Source organism: Littorina saxatilis, linkage group LG2, assembly GCF_037325665.1.
Source record: "Littorina saxatilis isolate snail1 linkage group LG2, US_GU_Lsax_2.0, whole genome shotgun sequence".
Lineage (NCBI taxonomy): Eukaryota > Metazoa > Mollusca > Gastropoda > Littorinimorpha > Littorinidae > Littorina > Littorina saxatilis.
Window position 1 is genome coordinate 88729673 of NC_090246.1, and position 15167 is coordinate 88744839.

The 15167-nt window shown below is 40.0% G+C and overlaps 2 protein-coding genes across 7 annotated transcripts in view; one reads left to right on the plus strand and one right to left on the minus strand.

The window, feature by feature from the left end:
- LOC138960072 (uncharacterized) overlaps positions 1-5114 on the plus strand; it is a 33285-nt gene extending 28171 nt beyond the window's left edge. The window contains exon 11 of the mRNA XM_070331795.1: positions 1469-5114. Coding sequence (XP_070187896.1) covers positions 1469-1506 — 38 coding nt within the window. The 3' untranslated portion in view covers positions 1507-5114. The remainder of the gene's footprint in view (positions 1-1468) is intronic.
- A 4307-nt stretch (positions 5115-9421) lies between these two features.
- LOC138960073 (protein pangolin, isoforms A/H/I/S-like) overlaps positions 9422-15167 on the minus strand; it is a 97500-nt gene continuing 91754 nt past the window's right edge. For 3 of the 6 annotated variants that reach the window (XM_070331799.1, XM_070331798.1, XM_070331800.1), the window contains one exon: positions 9422-12734. In XM_070331799.1, the coding sequence (XP_070187900.1) occupies positions 12260-12734 (475 nt within the window). In that variant the 3' untranslated portion in view covers positions 9422-12259. The remainder of the gene's footprint in view (positions 12735-15167) is intronic. The other 3 variants (XM_070331803.1, XM_070331801.1, XM_070331804.1) reach the window with 3 other exon arrangements.

The following is a 15167-nucleotide window of genomic DNA, read 5'->3' on the forward strand; positions in this document are numbered from 1 at the left end:
GCCCGGCGTGGAAAGGGCCCTGTCCTCAATTCATTTGTCATTAGAACATCAGTCCCAGCCTGGGATTTCTTCCTCTTTTTAGAGTTCTGTTGGTTAAGAGCCATAGAATTATTGAGAGATGCAAGCCTTCCTTTTTTTTATAAAGAAGGCTCTCATACTCTTTTTTTGTTGGTACTCACTTCCCCGTGAAGGGTCAGCGATTTACATGCTTTTTCGGGTCTCGCACAAGATATTGAGTATTTTGAACATACTCGTCTTGCATGGCTCCTTTTGGAGTGCCAGACCAGAATCTTAGGTTCTTTCGTTTTAAACGGATAGAAGCAAATTATTGCATAACAGTGCTGATTAGATGGGCTTCCACACTCATTGAACAAGCTTATGAGTGTGGCAGTCAAATGGGGGGGGGGGGGGGGCAGCGTTCAATCCTTCCTCTGCGTTCTCCTAGAACTCATGGGGCCAGAGCTTGGGCCGCTTATTTGGCGGTTCTGCGACCAGGCAAAATCTCGAACGGCCTCAGTGCGGTGTTTTGGACGTTTTTAATACGTCTTTCTTAAACTACTTTCTGCGGGTTCTCTAGTACCCGCCGGGATGGTAGTAGTTGCTTACCAGTCATGGTTGAAGCAGGCCGGATTCTTACCAGAAATAAGTGAGTTTCCCGGCACCTTCTGTAGCAATCTGCTATTTATGTGAGTTGGAGTAAGAATATGTGATTTAATCGAAAATTTCAACAATAAATTTTCATTTAATTAATATACTTAACCAACTCACATAGTAAATTCCCTCCCAACCTACCCCGCGATCGTTATTAATGGTTGAAGGTGGTGTTTCATTGGGAATGACTATACCTGCGGTATGTACCGCGCATGTGCGGGCTGCCCGTTGAGGGGAGGTAACTACCAGGGCCTTGACTTCAAGGTTTTGTTTTGTTTTGGGAGTTACCTCCCCCTGTTACCAGGGTCTGTACTTCAATGTCTAAGCATGAAACGGAAGTTAATGCTATTTATGTGAGTTGGGTAAGTATATTAATTAAATTAAATGAAAATTTATTGTTGAAATTTTCGATTATTATTCAAATGATTTAACTCATGTTCACATAACCACAAAATGCCTTATTTTCCACGTTCTTGTTTGGACCTTGTTTTTCCTCACGCTAGCATGTTTCTTTTTTTGCCGCCAGACAGCTATTTGTATCAGGAGAGTGAAACATTTCTGTGAAATAGGATTGTTGCAAATTTTGTCGCTTGTTTTTGTTGGTGTGTGCGTGTTTCTAGCATGCTATTCCTGGATAAGGTGCTTGATAAGGACAATGACGTGTCAATGTTATTCTTTTTCATCTAATTAATTTTACATTTATTGTCAGGTAGTCCTATAATCTGTTGAACATAGAACTGGTGTTTGATTTTGAATACTGACACTGACAGAATCGTACTAAGATCATTAAAAAATTTTGTATCCTTTTCTTTTCCAGTGAACAGATGGTACTACGTTATACCGCAAGGCAATTAGAAGCAGACTTCACAATGGCTGCAGCCTGCAGAAAACGCTGGAAACAGTTTACGAATCCAGTGTTTTCCTCTCCCTCCTGTGGACCATGGCTTATCTGCTCTTCTCTTCCCTTTCTCTTGTGTGTCTGCCTTAACAATCAACCAATCACAACTTGAAGTGAAAGGCTGACAATGGAAAGAAGTGGAACAGGAGCTGAGTTCCACACTTAGTTCCTGGGTACAGTGAAACACCCCCTTTTAAGACCTCCAAAAATCTGAGAAAATCGGGTCTTAAAGATGAGGGAGTCTTAAAATGGGGGTAATTTTACAGAGGTTATGTACAGAAAGTCTGAGAAAACAAGGTCTTAAAAAGGAGGGAGTCTTAAAATGGGGGTAATTTTACAGAGGTTATGTACAGAAAGTCTGAGAAAACAAGGTCTTAAAAAGGAGGGAGTCTTAAAATGGGGGTAATTTTACAGAGGTTATGTACAGAAAGTCTGAGAAAACAAGGTCTTAAAAAGGAGGGAGTCTTAAAATGGGGGTAATTTTACAGAGGTTATGTACAGAAAGTCTGAGAAAACAAGGTCTTAAAAAGGAGGGAGTCTTAAAATGGGGGTAATTTTACAGAGGTTATGTACAGAAAGTCTGAGAAAACAAGGTCTTAAAAAGGAGGGAGTCTTAAAAGGGGGATTGACTGTAGCAGGATGGATGAATGATTTGTAGGCAGTGTCCATATTTGTGGATTAGGTCAGTTTGGGCTGGTGGTATGACATTTTCAGGGATGCCACATTCGGAGTTTAAAAATGTTTGTTGAAGGGAGAAATGCCAGCAACTTGTCTTTGAATCCAAAGAATGGCCAAACTAAGTGATGAAGTGAGTGAAGTTAGCATTGGTACATGTAATACCATACAACGTGGGGAGCACTTTGTGATTAAATTGACTACATGTATATCATATCATACATGTAGATTGTTGAGGTTTTCTTTACATGGCTACGTAAAATAGATCATGAATGTCATTGTAAAGCGTTAAGTCACCCCCCGCGTGTTAGGGGGAAGAATTTACCCGATGCTCCCCAGCATGTCTTAAGAGGCGACTAACGGATTCTGTTTCTCCTTTTACCCTTGTTAAGTGTTTCTTGTATAGAATAAAGTCCATTTTTGTAAAGATTTTAGTCAAGCAGTATGTAAGAAATGTTAAGTCCTTTGTACTGGAAACTTGCATTCTCCCAGTATGGTAATATATTGTACTACGTTGCAAGCCCCTGGAGCAAATTTTTGATTAGTGCTTTTGTGAACAAGAAACTATTGACAAGTGGCTCTATCCCATCTCCCCACTTTCCCCGTCGCGATATAACCTTCGTGGTTGAAAACGACGTTAAACACCAAATAAAGAAAGCGTTAAGTCGTCCCATTCTTAGCATTGTATGGCGTGATTTGCGGTTGTGAGAATAATTATGTCATCTCTATCACATCTCTTCAATCACTCCCAAGGTATATGTGATACTGCACCTAGCTGCTAAATGCAACTGTATGGATTTGATCAAATGAGCTCAAGATTAATCTGTTATATTGACACCAAATTGTTTCCTGCATGTATGAACTGTTGTGCTTATGTTTGAGGAACTATCCTTGGCCTGTAACACGTCACGTCAGCCACCACACATCTGTCCTGGGAGATAAGATCATACGTCCACTTGGACACATACCAACATTCAATGACCCGGCTACTACTCTGTGGACATTGATCTTTTTTTGTTGAACTGATATTGTAACCGACGTCATTGTCAACACGTAAAATTAATTCAGAAAAAAACTCTCCCTCACTGCAAAGAACACAGCCAGACTTTTGATTGTTGGTATATTTGCAAGTGGAAGGAAGTTCTCATTGGGTGTGAAAGGCTGTAGAGATCTGTGATGGTTGAAATGATCCTTTCCATGAGAAGGATTGTATGTTGAAACAATCACCTGTTTAATGAGCATCAAGGATTATTCTTTTCAAAATAATGAGCTGGTCACATCTGCTCTCCCTTTTATGTTAGATGGTGTTGTTATATTTTATTGAATATGTTATTGATATGAGATTATTTGTGATGTGAGGCAATTTGTTCATTTTATAGTTATTTAATTTCTTTGGTATAAATCTACTCTTTGTTTCGTATCTTATGCTTTTTTTCATTGTTTTTTTAATTTTATTTATATTCTGTTTTATTTCCTTTACTTGTTGAAGGTCAGATCTCAATTGATACTGGTTGTTGATTTCAGTGGTACGACATGACAATGATTTCACTGGATAGTATTGGCTAGGTTACAATATATATATTCTGACTATAAACTTAATCCTTCGAGACAACACTGAGTTACTGAAAAGTAGCTGCTTAACTTTCTTGTTACTGTTCCTGTTAGACAAGTAGCTAGCTGCCTTTCCTTTCTAGATCATTGTTAATAGAAGTGGAGCCTTGGAGTTTGGGGGATAAAAGTCTCTCTCTGCACTGGTACTTGTGATGAGAGGTCCCTCTGACAAGAGGACACCTCCCAAGAAAGGTCACCACATGCAGTCCCTTTGTCCGTTATCTTGACCAAAGTATACCTGTCACAACAGGCCACCTGCAATGTAGGGACACTTGGCCAGTCCCGAGGATGTCCTTTTATCACAGGTACCACTGTATCATAGAAGGCCTGCATGCTTGAAGCTGGTATATATTTCTTCTGCACCTTGTCTTGTCCTGTCTCGTCTGTCTTGCATACTGTGTCCACTTTGCCCTCACCGCTTTATCGCCCCCTCCCTGCCGCCTTTTAATTTCTCCATTTTTTTTCATCCATTTCTTGATGTCTTCCTGGTATTTGAAGTTAAAAGAGCTTACGTATTGGTGGATTTGTGATGAGTAAATTTTACAGAAGAAAAGGCTGATCTAGCCAGTTCATTCCTAATTCTGAATGTCTGTAAAGCCTTCGTGTCTGCAAAGTCCCATTTGTTATTATTATATTTATAACTGCTGACGGTAGCAGTTCAGATTTGTTTGTTGATTGATCAAAACAAATTAAAACCCCAGGAAAGTTGTTTACCACTGCATACAGCAAGGTCTCAAATCTGTATCATGTTATATTTGGCTGTTTTGATCCAGTACAAGAAACACACGTACCCTTGTTAGTTTGTGTGATGCAAAGTTGTCTTTGTTAAATTTGTGTGACCTGCTAAATGTTAATTCCATGTCCCCAGGCTTTAAAATGGCGTGGGAAAACTTGTCATCGGAGATGTTTTCTTGTAGTTGCTGGTTTAAAATTGTTCTGTTTATCAGACAGGCATGTTTCACACTGGGTCAATGGCTTTTGTTTGCATTTGATCACAGCTTTTCGTTAAATACTGATTGGATACAAGCTTTGCAAAACTGATCTCTGAATTTTGGTTCAAAGCACACTATTAGAATTCCGTTTGTCGAGTAAAGTACATGTACACAATCAGTTGTTGCAAGAAATTTGTTATATAGCATTGTTAACAATGGAAAATAAATGATGTACTATTGTGAAGAGCATGAAGTAACTTAGAAATTATTTAATGGGCGTAGCCTGTTGCTTAATAGAGAAACAGCGGTGGGGAAGCATATAATGTAATAAATGATTCGAAATTTTATCTTGTGTGTGGGTTCCATTTGCTTTGATGTCTTTCTCATGTGAGAATTGACGAATTGCCATGTGTGACGAATTGCCATGTGTGACGAATTGCCATGTGTGACGAATTGCCATGTGCTTTCTGTGCAGGTGTTTGAAACACGCCCTCACTAGTGACTGGCCAGTAATGTCGCATGGGAAAGTTTCGCCAGGTGACAATATTTCCTAGGTGATATAGGCCAGTCACTAGCGATAGGGTATGTCTGAAACACCTGATCTGCGCAGATGGTTGGGTACTCGCTCAGAACCCATGCAGAACCAATGCAAACCTGACAAAGTTATTTCTGAAAATCGTCTATTAATAATTTTCTCTCTCACCCTCTGTCACACACACACAATAAACAATGCTAAACAAACCAACGTTTTTAGTATTATTGACATATTTTGTTTATTTTTTAAATACATGATTTTTCAAGAACATAAGATCGATATCAAAACATGAAATCAGAAAAAGCCAGTGTTTACAAGCCAACGAAATACCCGCTTATCAGTAGTCAACACACGACACAGATCAACTTTAAGTGATGCTACAACCAACTGTTCATGACTCCAGGAATAGAGAACAGATCGAGGTAAACACTACATTTTTGGACGCATGTCCTGCAGTTTAAAGGGGCCGAGATTTTAGTATTGGTGTAGCCTTGGATTGATTCTTACAGATCTAATCCTATGGCTTGTTTGTACTCTTTCTGAGACTTTGACTGACTTGACAGCTGTTCAAATCCTCTGGAAACAACAGAAAGCAAAGCTTTGAAACCTACAAATCCCCTGCAGACCAAGTTGCAACATTAACAGTCTTTTACATGTTCAACTGGCACAATATACTTCCAACTTGAGTCAGGAACTGATGGTTGCAGCATCATTAACAAACTAAAAGCAGAAGCACTGAGCAGACATAATGGGACTGATACATTCGCAAATGATACAACAAAGGCACATCAACAAAGAAAAAGAAACTGAAGGAGAAATGTCAAACGCTGGATCACCACCGGCCACCTAATTTAAACTTAAAGCTGTGGTCTATTTATGACTTTCCGGGGCTACGAGGTTGAAAAATAGGGACACAATCATGTACAGAATTCTGTACAGCAAACGCTACCCGAAACCCCACCTATACGGCGTGTATGACCTTGAGAGCTTCAGTCAACGCTTGAATTTTGCAGGGATAACATCCGGTTTGCTCTCTCAAGACTGATCATATTTTATCTTCAAGAGAGATCAAGGGGAAAAAATAAACGCCCCGGCGAAGATTCGAACTCCCGACCTCGAGACTTCGTGTCTCATGTCCTAACCACTAGGCTACTGCTCCAATTGAGAAAAAGCAGGAAAAACATTGATATGAATTCATGTTATGTTATTCTTGAAGCAGCATGATTTATATCTCTATCCGCCCATTGTTCAGAAGTGAATACATGTATAACCATTTCTTAGATGTCTGGTTTCAACTGCACAGAGCTTTGGAGAGATTCAATTACTGTTCTTGTCATTTTCTTACATGTTGTAAATAGAGATATCGCAGCTATTTGCAAGGCGCGAATGTTGTGTAGCATGACGGTGTAATCATGTACTGCGATTCCGTAAAACATGTTTGCAAATAAAGGCAAATTAAAATGTCAATTTTTACGTTTTTGCAACGCATGAATGGTAATTCAAGCGTAGAATGATATAAAATTATCAATTTTTTATCTTTGACAATACTGGTGAAGTGGCCTAGCGGTTAAGACATCGGGCCCGACATTTCGAGGCCCTGAGGCCTCGAGTTCGAATCCCTGCCAAGTCGTTTATTTTTTTCTGCTTGATCCTTCTTGACAATAATGCTCAGCTCTGCGAGAGCAAACCAGATGTTACCACTGCAAAATTCAAGCGTTGACTGAAGCTCTCAAGGTCATACACGCCGTATAGGTGGGGTTTCGGGTAGTGTTTGCTATACAGAAATCTGTACATGATTTTGTCCCAATTTTTCAACCTCGTAGTCCCGGAAAGTCATAAATAGACCACAGCTTTAAGGTCTGATTTTGGACATTAAAGTCTGGAACTGAATAATCAAGAATTCTGTCAACCAAAATATTAAAACTTAAAAATCGCAAGACTATGACTCAAATTTTTGACAGAACATTTTAATCACTTGCTCTTTGTGCTAAAATCATGCAGTAAAACATACCAGTAAGACCAAGGCACCTCTACGAGTTACTTCACTAACATGATCTCATTCGCATCTTATTAAATTAAAACGCTTCCTCTACTTCTCAATCAACCCAAATCCATGAGTGGTGACAATTTTACATAATTTAACATAAAAGACAAATAATGTTTCACTAAAAACATTCATTTTGTAAATGTTATGACAAGAAACTTTCTTCAGGACAATATAATTGCCCACAACTCATAAAAGTCATAATTTATGTAAACAAAATAATAATGGAGCTTAACAATGTTTTCATAAAATTAAAAGCATGTTAAGTATCCTCTTGGTTTTCAAGAAATTCTTGTAAGATGCTGTCTTCAACTTGTTCAAGTTAAAAGTTGTTTGTGTTGGTTTTAATTTTTTTCTTAATTTGTTTTCGTACGACCAGTCTTACCATTCCCAAAATAGTGTATCGATCTTCTTCTCTTTTATAAATTAACTTATGACAAGCACAATCACAGTGCAACCCCCTCCTTTAAGGCCCCCTACCACCCAGCCCCCCCCCCCCCCCCCCCCCCACCTTTTTCAAGACCTTGCTTCTTCAGATGTTCTGTTCATAACCTCTGTAATAATAAATTAACCTTTGTGCTAAAATCATGCAGTAAAACATACCACTTTTCCCTCTTTTTAAAGACCGGATTTCCCCAGATGTTTGAAAGTCTTAAAAGGTAAGCTCCACTGTTCTAGGGAGGTACATTTTTATTTGTCCCCCACTGCAGAAGAAGCAGAAAGTAGCATCAAATACCATTCCAGCTAGTAGTCAGAAAACTGATCTTGCTTCCTACACTCCGGTGTAAGTTACAGCATGTCACGAGAACCAAAGAGAAACAAAGAAGGAGCAGCAGACTCATGCAGAGAAGAGTTCACTAGGATGCTCACACACACTCACAAATAATCAAGAGTTTGACTTGTAAACACAGGCTGTGTTGAAGAGGCTCCAAAACATGTACACATTACATACACATGCATCACAAATCTTAATCATTAGAAGACAAAACAAAACAAAAAAGAAAACAAAAGTATGTAACAGCTTCAAAGATTGTCATTTTACATTTACATTCATTTTTCGAAGACGCGTCTCAGTGATTTCAAACACAAAACCTCAAGACCCATGGGCAGGCTCTAAAACACAGTTTGCATCACACAAAAACTGCTTGCACAAAACACTGGCACCTACACCCACACCTGTACCGACTACTGTTGTACACTGTACCGCTGACAGGTACGTTACAAAGTGTGCATATCAAGAGAGGAATGGTTCAATTCTTATCTCTCCTGCACCCAGTACTCTTGTAATCTGCTGTACGGTAACAAACAACAAAGCTTGTAGATGGGTTTTAACACAAAAAGGCTTGTCTGCGTGTTTGCTTGTTTACAGAAGAATATCTTTTAAAAATTCATCTTTATCGAGCAGTTACCAGAAGAGGTAAAACAAAAAAACAAAAAAATTAATTAAAAAGTGCCTGGTCAAAGAAGCAATCGATTCAACTACAGGGTGACCCAAAAAAAAGAGTACCCAAACAAAACGTCATAAATTGAACAAAAATAAAGCTATCTTCATAAACATTTATTTACACACACAAGTAGCCTCTGCATGATTTGCACAGAAAATTTTAGCGTTCTAGCTTGTCTTTCAGGAAAGTTATGCTCATTCTACAGAACATGCTCCAAATGGCCTCCGCGCCGCTGCAGGCAAACTTGAACTCGCCGCGCAAAGTTATCAATCACCCGCACACACTCCTGTTGCGAGATTCCGCGAATGGTTGTTGTGATGGCTCTCTTGAGTTCTGTGATTGTCTGTGGGTTGTTCCTGTAGACGTTGTCTTTCGGGAACCCCCAAAGATAGAAATCTGGGGGATTTAAATCCGGGGGAGGCCATTTGGAGCATGTTCTGTAGAATGAGCATAACTTTCCTGAAAGACAAGCTAGAACGCTAAAATTTTCTGTGCAAATCATGCAGAGGCTACTTGTGTGTGTAAATAAATTTTATGAAGATTGCTTTATTTTTGTTCAATTAATGACGTTTTTTTTGGGTCACCCTGTAATAATGTCCAGTGCCAGAAATCTAATGCTCATGCAGGTCAATAACTTAACATATTTTATTTTCTCGTCTTCTCAGCAGTAAGGAAGTTTAGACTAAAGGCAATACAAACGTTCACATGAACTGCGGTGTAGACCAGACAGTATTCACTACCTCTCATTAGGAAGAATCCTTCACACCAGTTAATTATTACTCTTACTCTTTTAAAGTCTATAATAAAATCACTGAACGTCCTCCATTTTTGATTTTGGGGATTACAAGCTCTTTCATTGAAAGTCCGAGAGCTGAGTGTAGTAATAATCATCCACTGGACAAAATACAAAAATTCATTCGGTAAAATCTCTTGCAAATACCTAAAATCATAATCAGTGCTGGCAAATATTCAAATCCATTCCCATACACATGCCGTTGCACAGCCTATAAAAACTAATGAGTAATCCACTAAAAATAAGAGATTTGGGACAAATGATCCCTGTAACATTTTCTTCACAAATTTCTTCCATGTTGGTGAAAATACTTCTTGTGTTTCCATGAAAGTGCTGTTTTGCTCTGCTAATTAACAAATGTATTCATACATCCTTCCACATACATGATGATAATGCTGATTAGAGCACCAGGCCATTTCAACGTTTGTAGTTGCAAACTCTTGTCAACTTTGCAGAAAAAATTCACATCTATGTTTTAATTCTTGCACATATTTCCACCAGCTTGTTGTATTGCGTAAAATGGTCTTCTGAAAAATACCTCCACTTTATTTAATTGAATCACAGATATTTTCAATGCATGAGTTTTGACGAGGGTGCTCGTTACACTTACAAGGGTAAGAATGATCAAGTGTTTCGAGACATTGCATGAAAGCGATTGAAAGCAAGAATACTTCATCCACCTAGAAGTAATTTCCTTTTTCTGGTGTATTTCTTGAACTTCTGATTTCCGTGTCATCACTGCGTGTTAAAAATAGCTGCCATTGTGTTATTCGCACACCTATGAAACGCTTCCTCTTTGTTAACTTTTCTACCATCAACCATCATATCTAAAATGACAAAAATGATTCAAAAGGTGCTTCACCTTTCCATGAAAATTAAAAATCTATACATACAGTCACAAAATTAATAACCGTAGTTAGCACTCGGCAAAATATCCAATGAGGTTAACGCATTTGATCAGCTGGTTTTGTCAATTAATTTAATCTACGCACGCTTTGAAAAATACTAAACACAAGTCCCTACGTAGGATGTGCAAGACAGTTGACCAGACTGGCTTTATCATCTACTTTGTAGAGTAAGCCTCATCTGAGCAAAGGAGATCGAAGGATGAAAAGTTTATACTGTACACCCTATGATGAAGTTTGATCTAGGCACAATGCTAACCACAATGACAGCAAGTTTGGCAGACCCATCCCTGAACACAGTCACAAATATAATCAACTACACACACACACACACCAAAACACATTTATACTCTCTCTCTCTCTCTCTCTCTCTCTCTCTCTCTCTCTCTCTCTCTCTCTCTCTCTCTCTCTCTCTCTCAAACACACACACACATTTCTCAGTATTCACTTTGTATCCCTACTCCCACAGTTTCAGTGACAGCACACACAGAACTCTCATTAAAACCCAAACAATGCTGCTTTTAAAAACTCAAACGTCCCGACATTAGCATCAAGTTACGTCCATAACTTTAACGACACATAAGACAATACAATACAATGCTCTCTATACCAAGGTACATTCTACATTTCAAATCAGGAGCCCGCACTGACAGAACAGCAAAGTTGTGAGAAATTAATGCGAGACTTTCACCACATATGGCCAATGGGCAGAAAGAGAGATGCGAGGTTTAAAAGTACATGATGAATCTGATCCGATGAGTTATATTTACAACGAGTCCGGCAGGCAGAAAAACGTCCTCTCTCCAGAACGATGTTGTAGAATTATCATACATAATTCACTGTCCACAAAATATCGGAAACAAAATGGAAAAGGATGATGAAACACAACTGTTACTGACAATGCTTGTAATTTTATTTCTACTGTTTTTCATAGTAATCAATAACAGATGAGATGCCCAAGGTTTTGATGACTGCACTGATAATTCATTAATTGCTGTAACGTGTCCACGAGGGGCTGACTCACTGGCCGCATACAGACAAAACCGACGTCGTCTGGGGGCACGTCCGTAGATACACTGAATACATTCGACGGCTGTGTAGCAGACTTTCAGCGATACAGGATTTTCGGCAGACCACTGCACAAGAAATCTTGGCTCCGTGGTCCAACCAAGAGAGAAGAGAGCACAGCACAAATCATGCTTTGCTGTACATTTTGAACATTCTGCTCACCAAAGTCCTTCTTTCCAAACATCACACGCTCTCACCTGTCAGTCACTCACAGTCACACTCAAGTTACGCATGGCAGACATTCCTGTTTAGCTGAAGTTCTCTCGCTTCACAGTTTCAGTTCAATGTAAAGTCTTTTTTGTCCCTGTTTCTTTGAAGCTCGCCCTCCTTGATTTTCAGTCTCGTTCAGAGTTCTCAAGTCGTGGGAGATCAACACACAGACACACAAGTCAACCACACACACAAAGGGTCTGCGTATTATGCTGGACACATCCTGTCTCTTCTCCTCCAGTCCCCCAACCCCCACCTCCCATCCCATCCTGTCTCTGGTGCAGACTGGGCTCAACCTTAACACTCTCCTGCAGAGATGTCACCCATGTTAGCAGGGGCGTGGTCTGTGCTAAGCCACGCCCACTTGGAGGCCATGCCCACACTAAGCCTCGCCCACTTGGAGGCCACGCCCCACAAAGCCACGCCCACAGCCCTACAGGGCCACACCCATGCAGAGACGACAGCCCACCAGTCCAAAGCAGACGCCTACAGCTATGTGGCTGCCAAACTGGGCGAGGACATGGTCAGGGCTAAGGGATGTTCTATTTTGATGGGCGTCGACGTCAGCGCTTTGTCCATGGGCAGACGGTGGGGCGAGGACAAGGAGGCGTGAGGCAGGAGGCGCGAGAGGGGGTGGGGGTGGGAGTGAGAGGAGGAGAGGAGGGGGTGGTGGGCTGACGGCGCAGACGAGGTGGGGAAGCTGAGGTCCAGTTTAGCGCCAGTGTCCATCCCCACGTCCACCTCCTCCTCCTCCAGACAGAGGGGGGAGAGGGGGGAGTGCTGCTGACCAAAGGGGAGGCGTGCCGAGTGGTCGGGGCGAGGACTGTCCAGCTCCATGTCGTGGGTGGAGTCTGTGTCACAGGTGGAGCGCTGGGAGCCAAAGCGTGACGAGTGGTCGTCATATTCCTCCTCCCCGTCCGTGCTGTCTCCGTCCTCTCGCAGATACCGGATACACTTCTTCTTTCGCCTGTGTCACAGAGAGCAATCATGCGATGGTTACAACTTGTTCTTTTCAATCATTATCATGCTTCACACTCAAATCACAGTTAAACGCTGAGGTCTTACCAGCAGCACATAAAGCACTCTCACTTTATGTCTTCTTTCATCCGTTGCAAACAAAACAGCCACCAGAAACTGTTGAAGAAAGTTCAATTAAACCATGTATACAACAACAACATCACAGTCCGACTTCTGTTCTTGCCTCAACTGCAAAAGACGCTTGAGAAATATTCTCCTGCTATCTTCAATAAATGTTCAACAACAACAAATGTTTTTTTCCGATTCTCAACCCTCATAAAGCAAGACTATTAACCAACTCAATCACAGCCCTTCTTTGGCCTCCATGGCAACAAAACAAAAATATGACGTAACATTTCTTTAAATAGTACTTCTTTCACCATTTCCTTCTATTTGAATTTCACAGGTAGTGTGCAAATTTTGAACTCGGTTTATCTGCAGCGTATTACTTTTATCAAAACTATAAAGAACATATGTATATGTGTCTCTTTGGGAGCTATATTTTGGGCAGGTAATGCCTTAAGAGATATATATATATGACCATAATATATTCACTACAGCTTAAGCCGACTTATATTGTGTGTAGAATACACATGCTGAACTTGACAATTTATTCGGTTAATCTCAGAAGTCAAAATAGTTTTTATCAGGAATACAGGGACTGCAAACGAAAGATGACCTCCAAGACTTGTTTCCCTGTTCCATTCTTTTCATTCAAAACCTTTTTGTGGAGAATATCTATTTCATCTTTAAACAAGAAGAGCAAACGCTCGATCGAGTCACTTTCGCAGTTCTGAATATTATATGAGGCATCAGATGGACAGGAAGAAATTGCTATTCACAACACAATGAGTCACGTTCACATAAAATTTGAGCCCGGTCACTTTTATAGTTTCCGAGAAAAGCCCAACGTTAAGTTGTGTGTTGCCGAACAGAAAAGGCTAGTTATCTCCCTTGTTTTTCTGATAACGTTCGTAAAAGGCTACAGATGTAAATACTTTGATGTAAAGAATAATCCTACAAAGTTTCAATCACATCCGATGAACTTTGTCAAAGATATAAAATGTCTAATTTTTCCTTTGACGCTGACCTGTGACCTTGAAAAAGGTCAAAGGTCAATGAAACCATCGTTAAAGTGTAGAGGTCATTGGAGGTCACGACTAAACAAAATATGAGCCCGATCGCTTTGATAGTTTCCGAGAAAAGATATAAAATGTCTAATTTTTCCTTTGACGCTGACCTGTGACCTTGAAAAAGGTCAAAGGTCAACGAAACCATCGTCAAAGTGTAGAGGTCATTGGAGGTCACGACTAAACAAAATATGAGCCGGATCACTTTGATAGTTTCCGAGAAAAGTCCAACGTTAAGGTGGTGTCTACGGCCGGCCGTCCGTCCGGCCGGCCGGCCGGACAGACTAACACTGACCGATTACATAGAGTCACTTTTTCTCAAGTGACTCAAAAAGCACATATAATGTACTGAGGAAAATCCTTCAATTGAAACTATGAAAAAAGAAAGGTTTAAGGTTGCTTTTTTCTTGGGGAAAAATGCCTGTGGCACTCTTTGAAACTTTGCTTTTGGTTAAAATGATAAATTCAAGGATTCGTTTTGACCTTTTTATTTAGTTAGCCTGCCTACACCTGCCGCATGAAATGAATACACTATTGACTAACTCAAAAACTTAAAATGTCAGTAGCTATAAATAATCTGCTCATATGAGCAATATAATCTGCTTTCAGCAGCAAATGAGGAAACCTGAAACGTATTAGCATTTACTACACACCATTAAAAACAACAAACAATGGCCTAAGTCATATCTTCTGCAACATGTGCAGGGAAACACCTACAGATAAATTATCACAGCTGGTGGAAACTGAATACGTTTACACTGTTTTAACCATGGATACTGGTGTCAAGTTACAGCCACACAGCTAGAAAGAAAGTACAATGCGTTCCATATAGGACTGCTGCTGAGTTAGTACAGAATGGGACTTCAATTAATTAAAACCCACAGTTTAGTTAGTATGTTTTCCATGAATGGACAATACGTCAATACACTGGTCATCTACATGGCAATAACTGTCACATAAATATGTTTACATGGTCAATCTACCGCCACAATAAGTCAATACACTGGTCATCTACATGGCAATAACTGTCACATAAATAGAGAATACTACATGGCTTGCTGTGTCATACCAGATTTACACGAGTTGTTTTTTTAAATATTGAACTGCGAGCAAAAGCGAGCTGTTCACTATTTGAAAAAGCAACGAGTGTAAATCTGGTACGACACAGCAAGCCATGTAGTATTCTGTTTATCCTACATTCTGTACTTACGTGTATTTTACTGAAAATGTCTTGCAGACGAGGCAGCTAAATT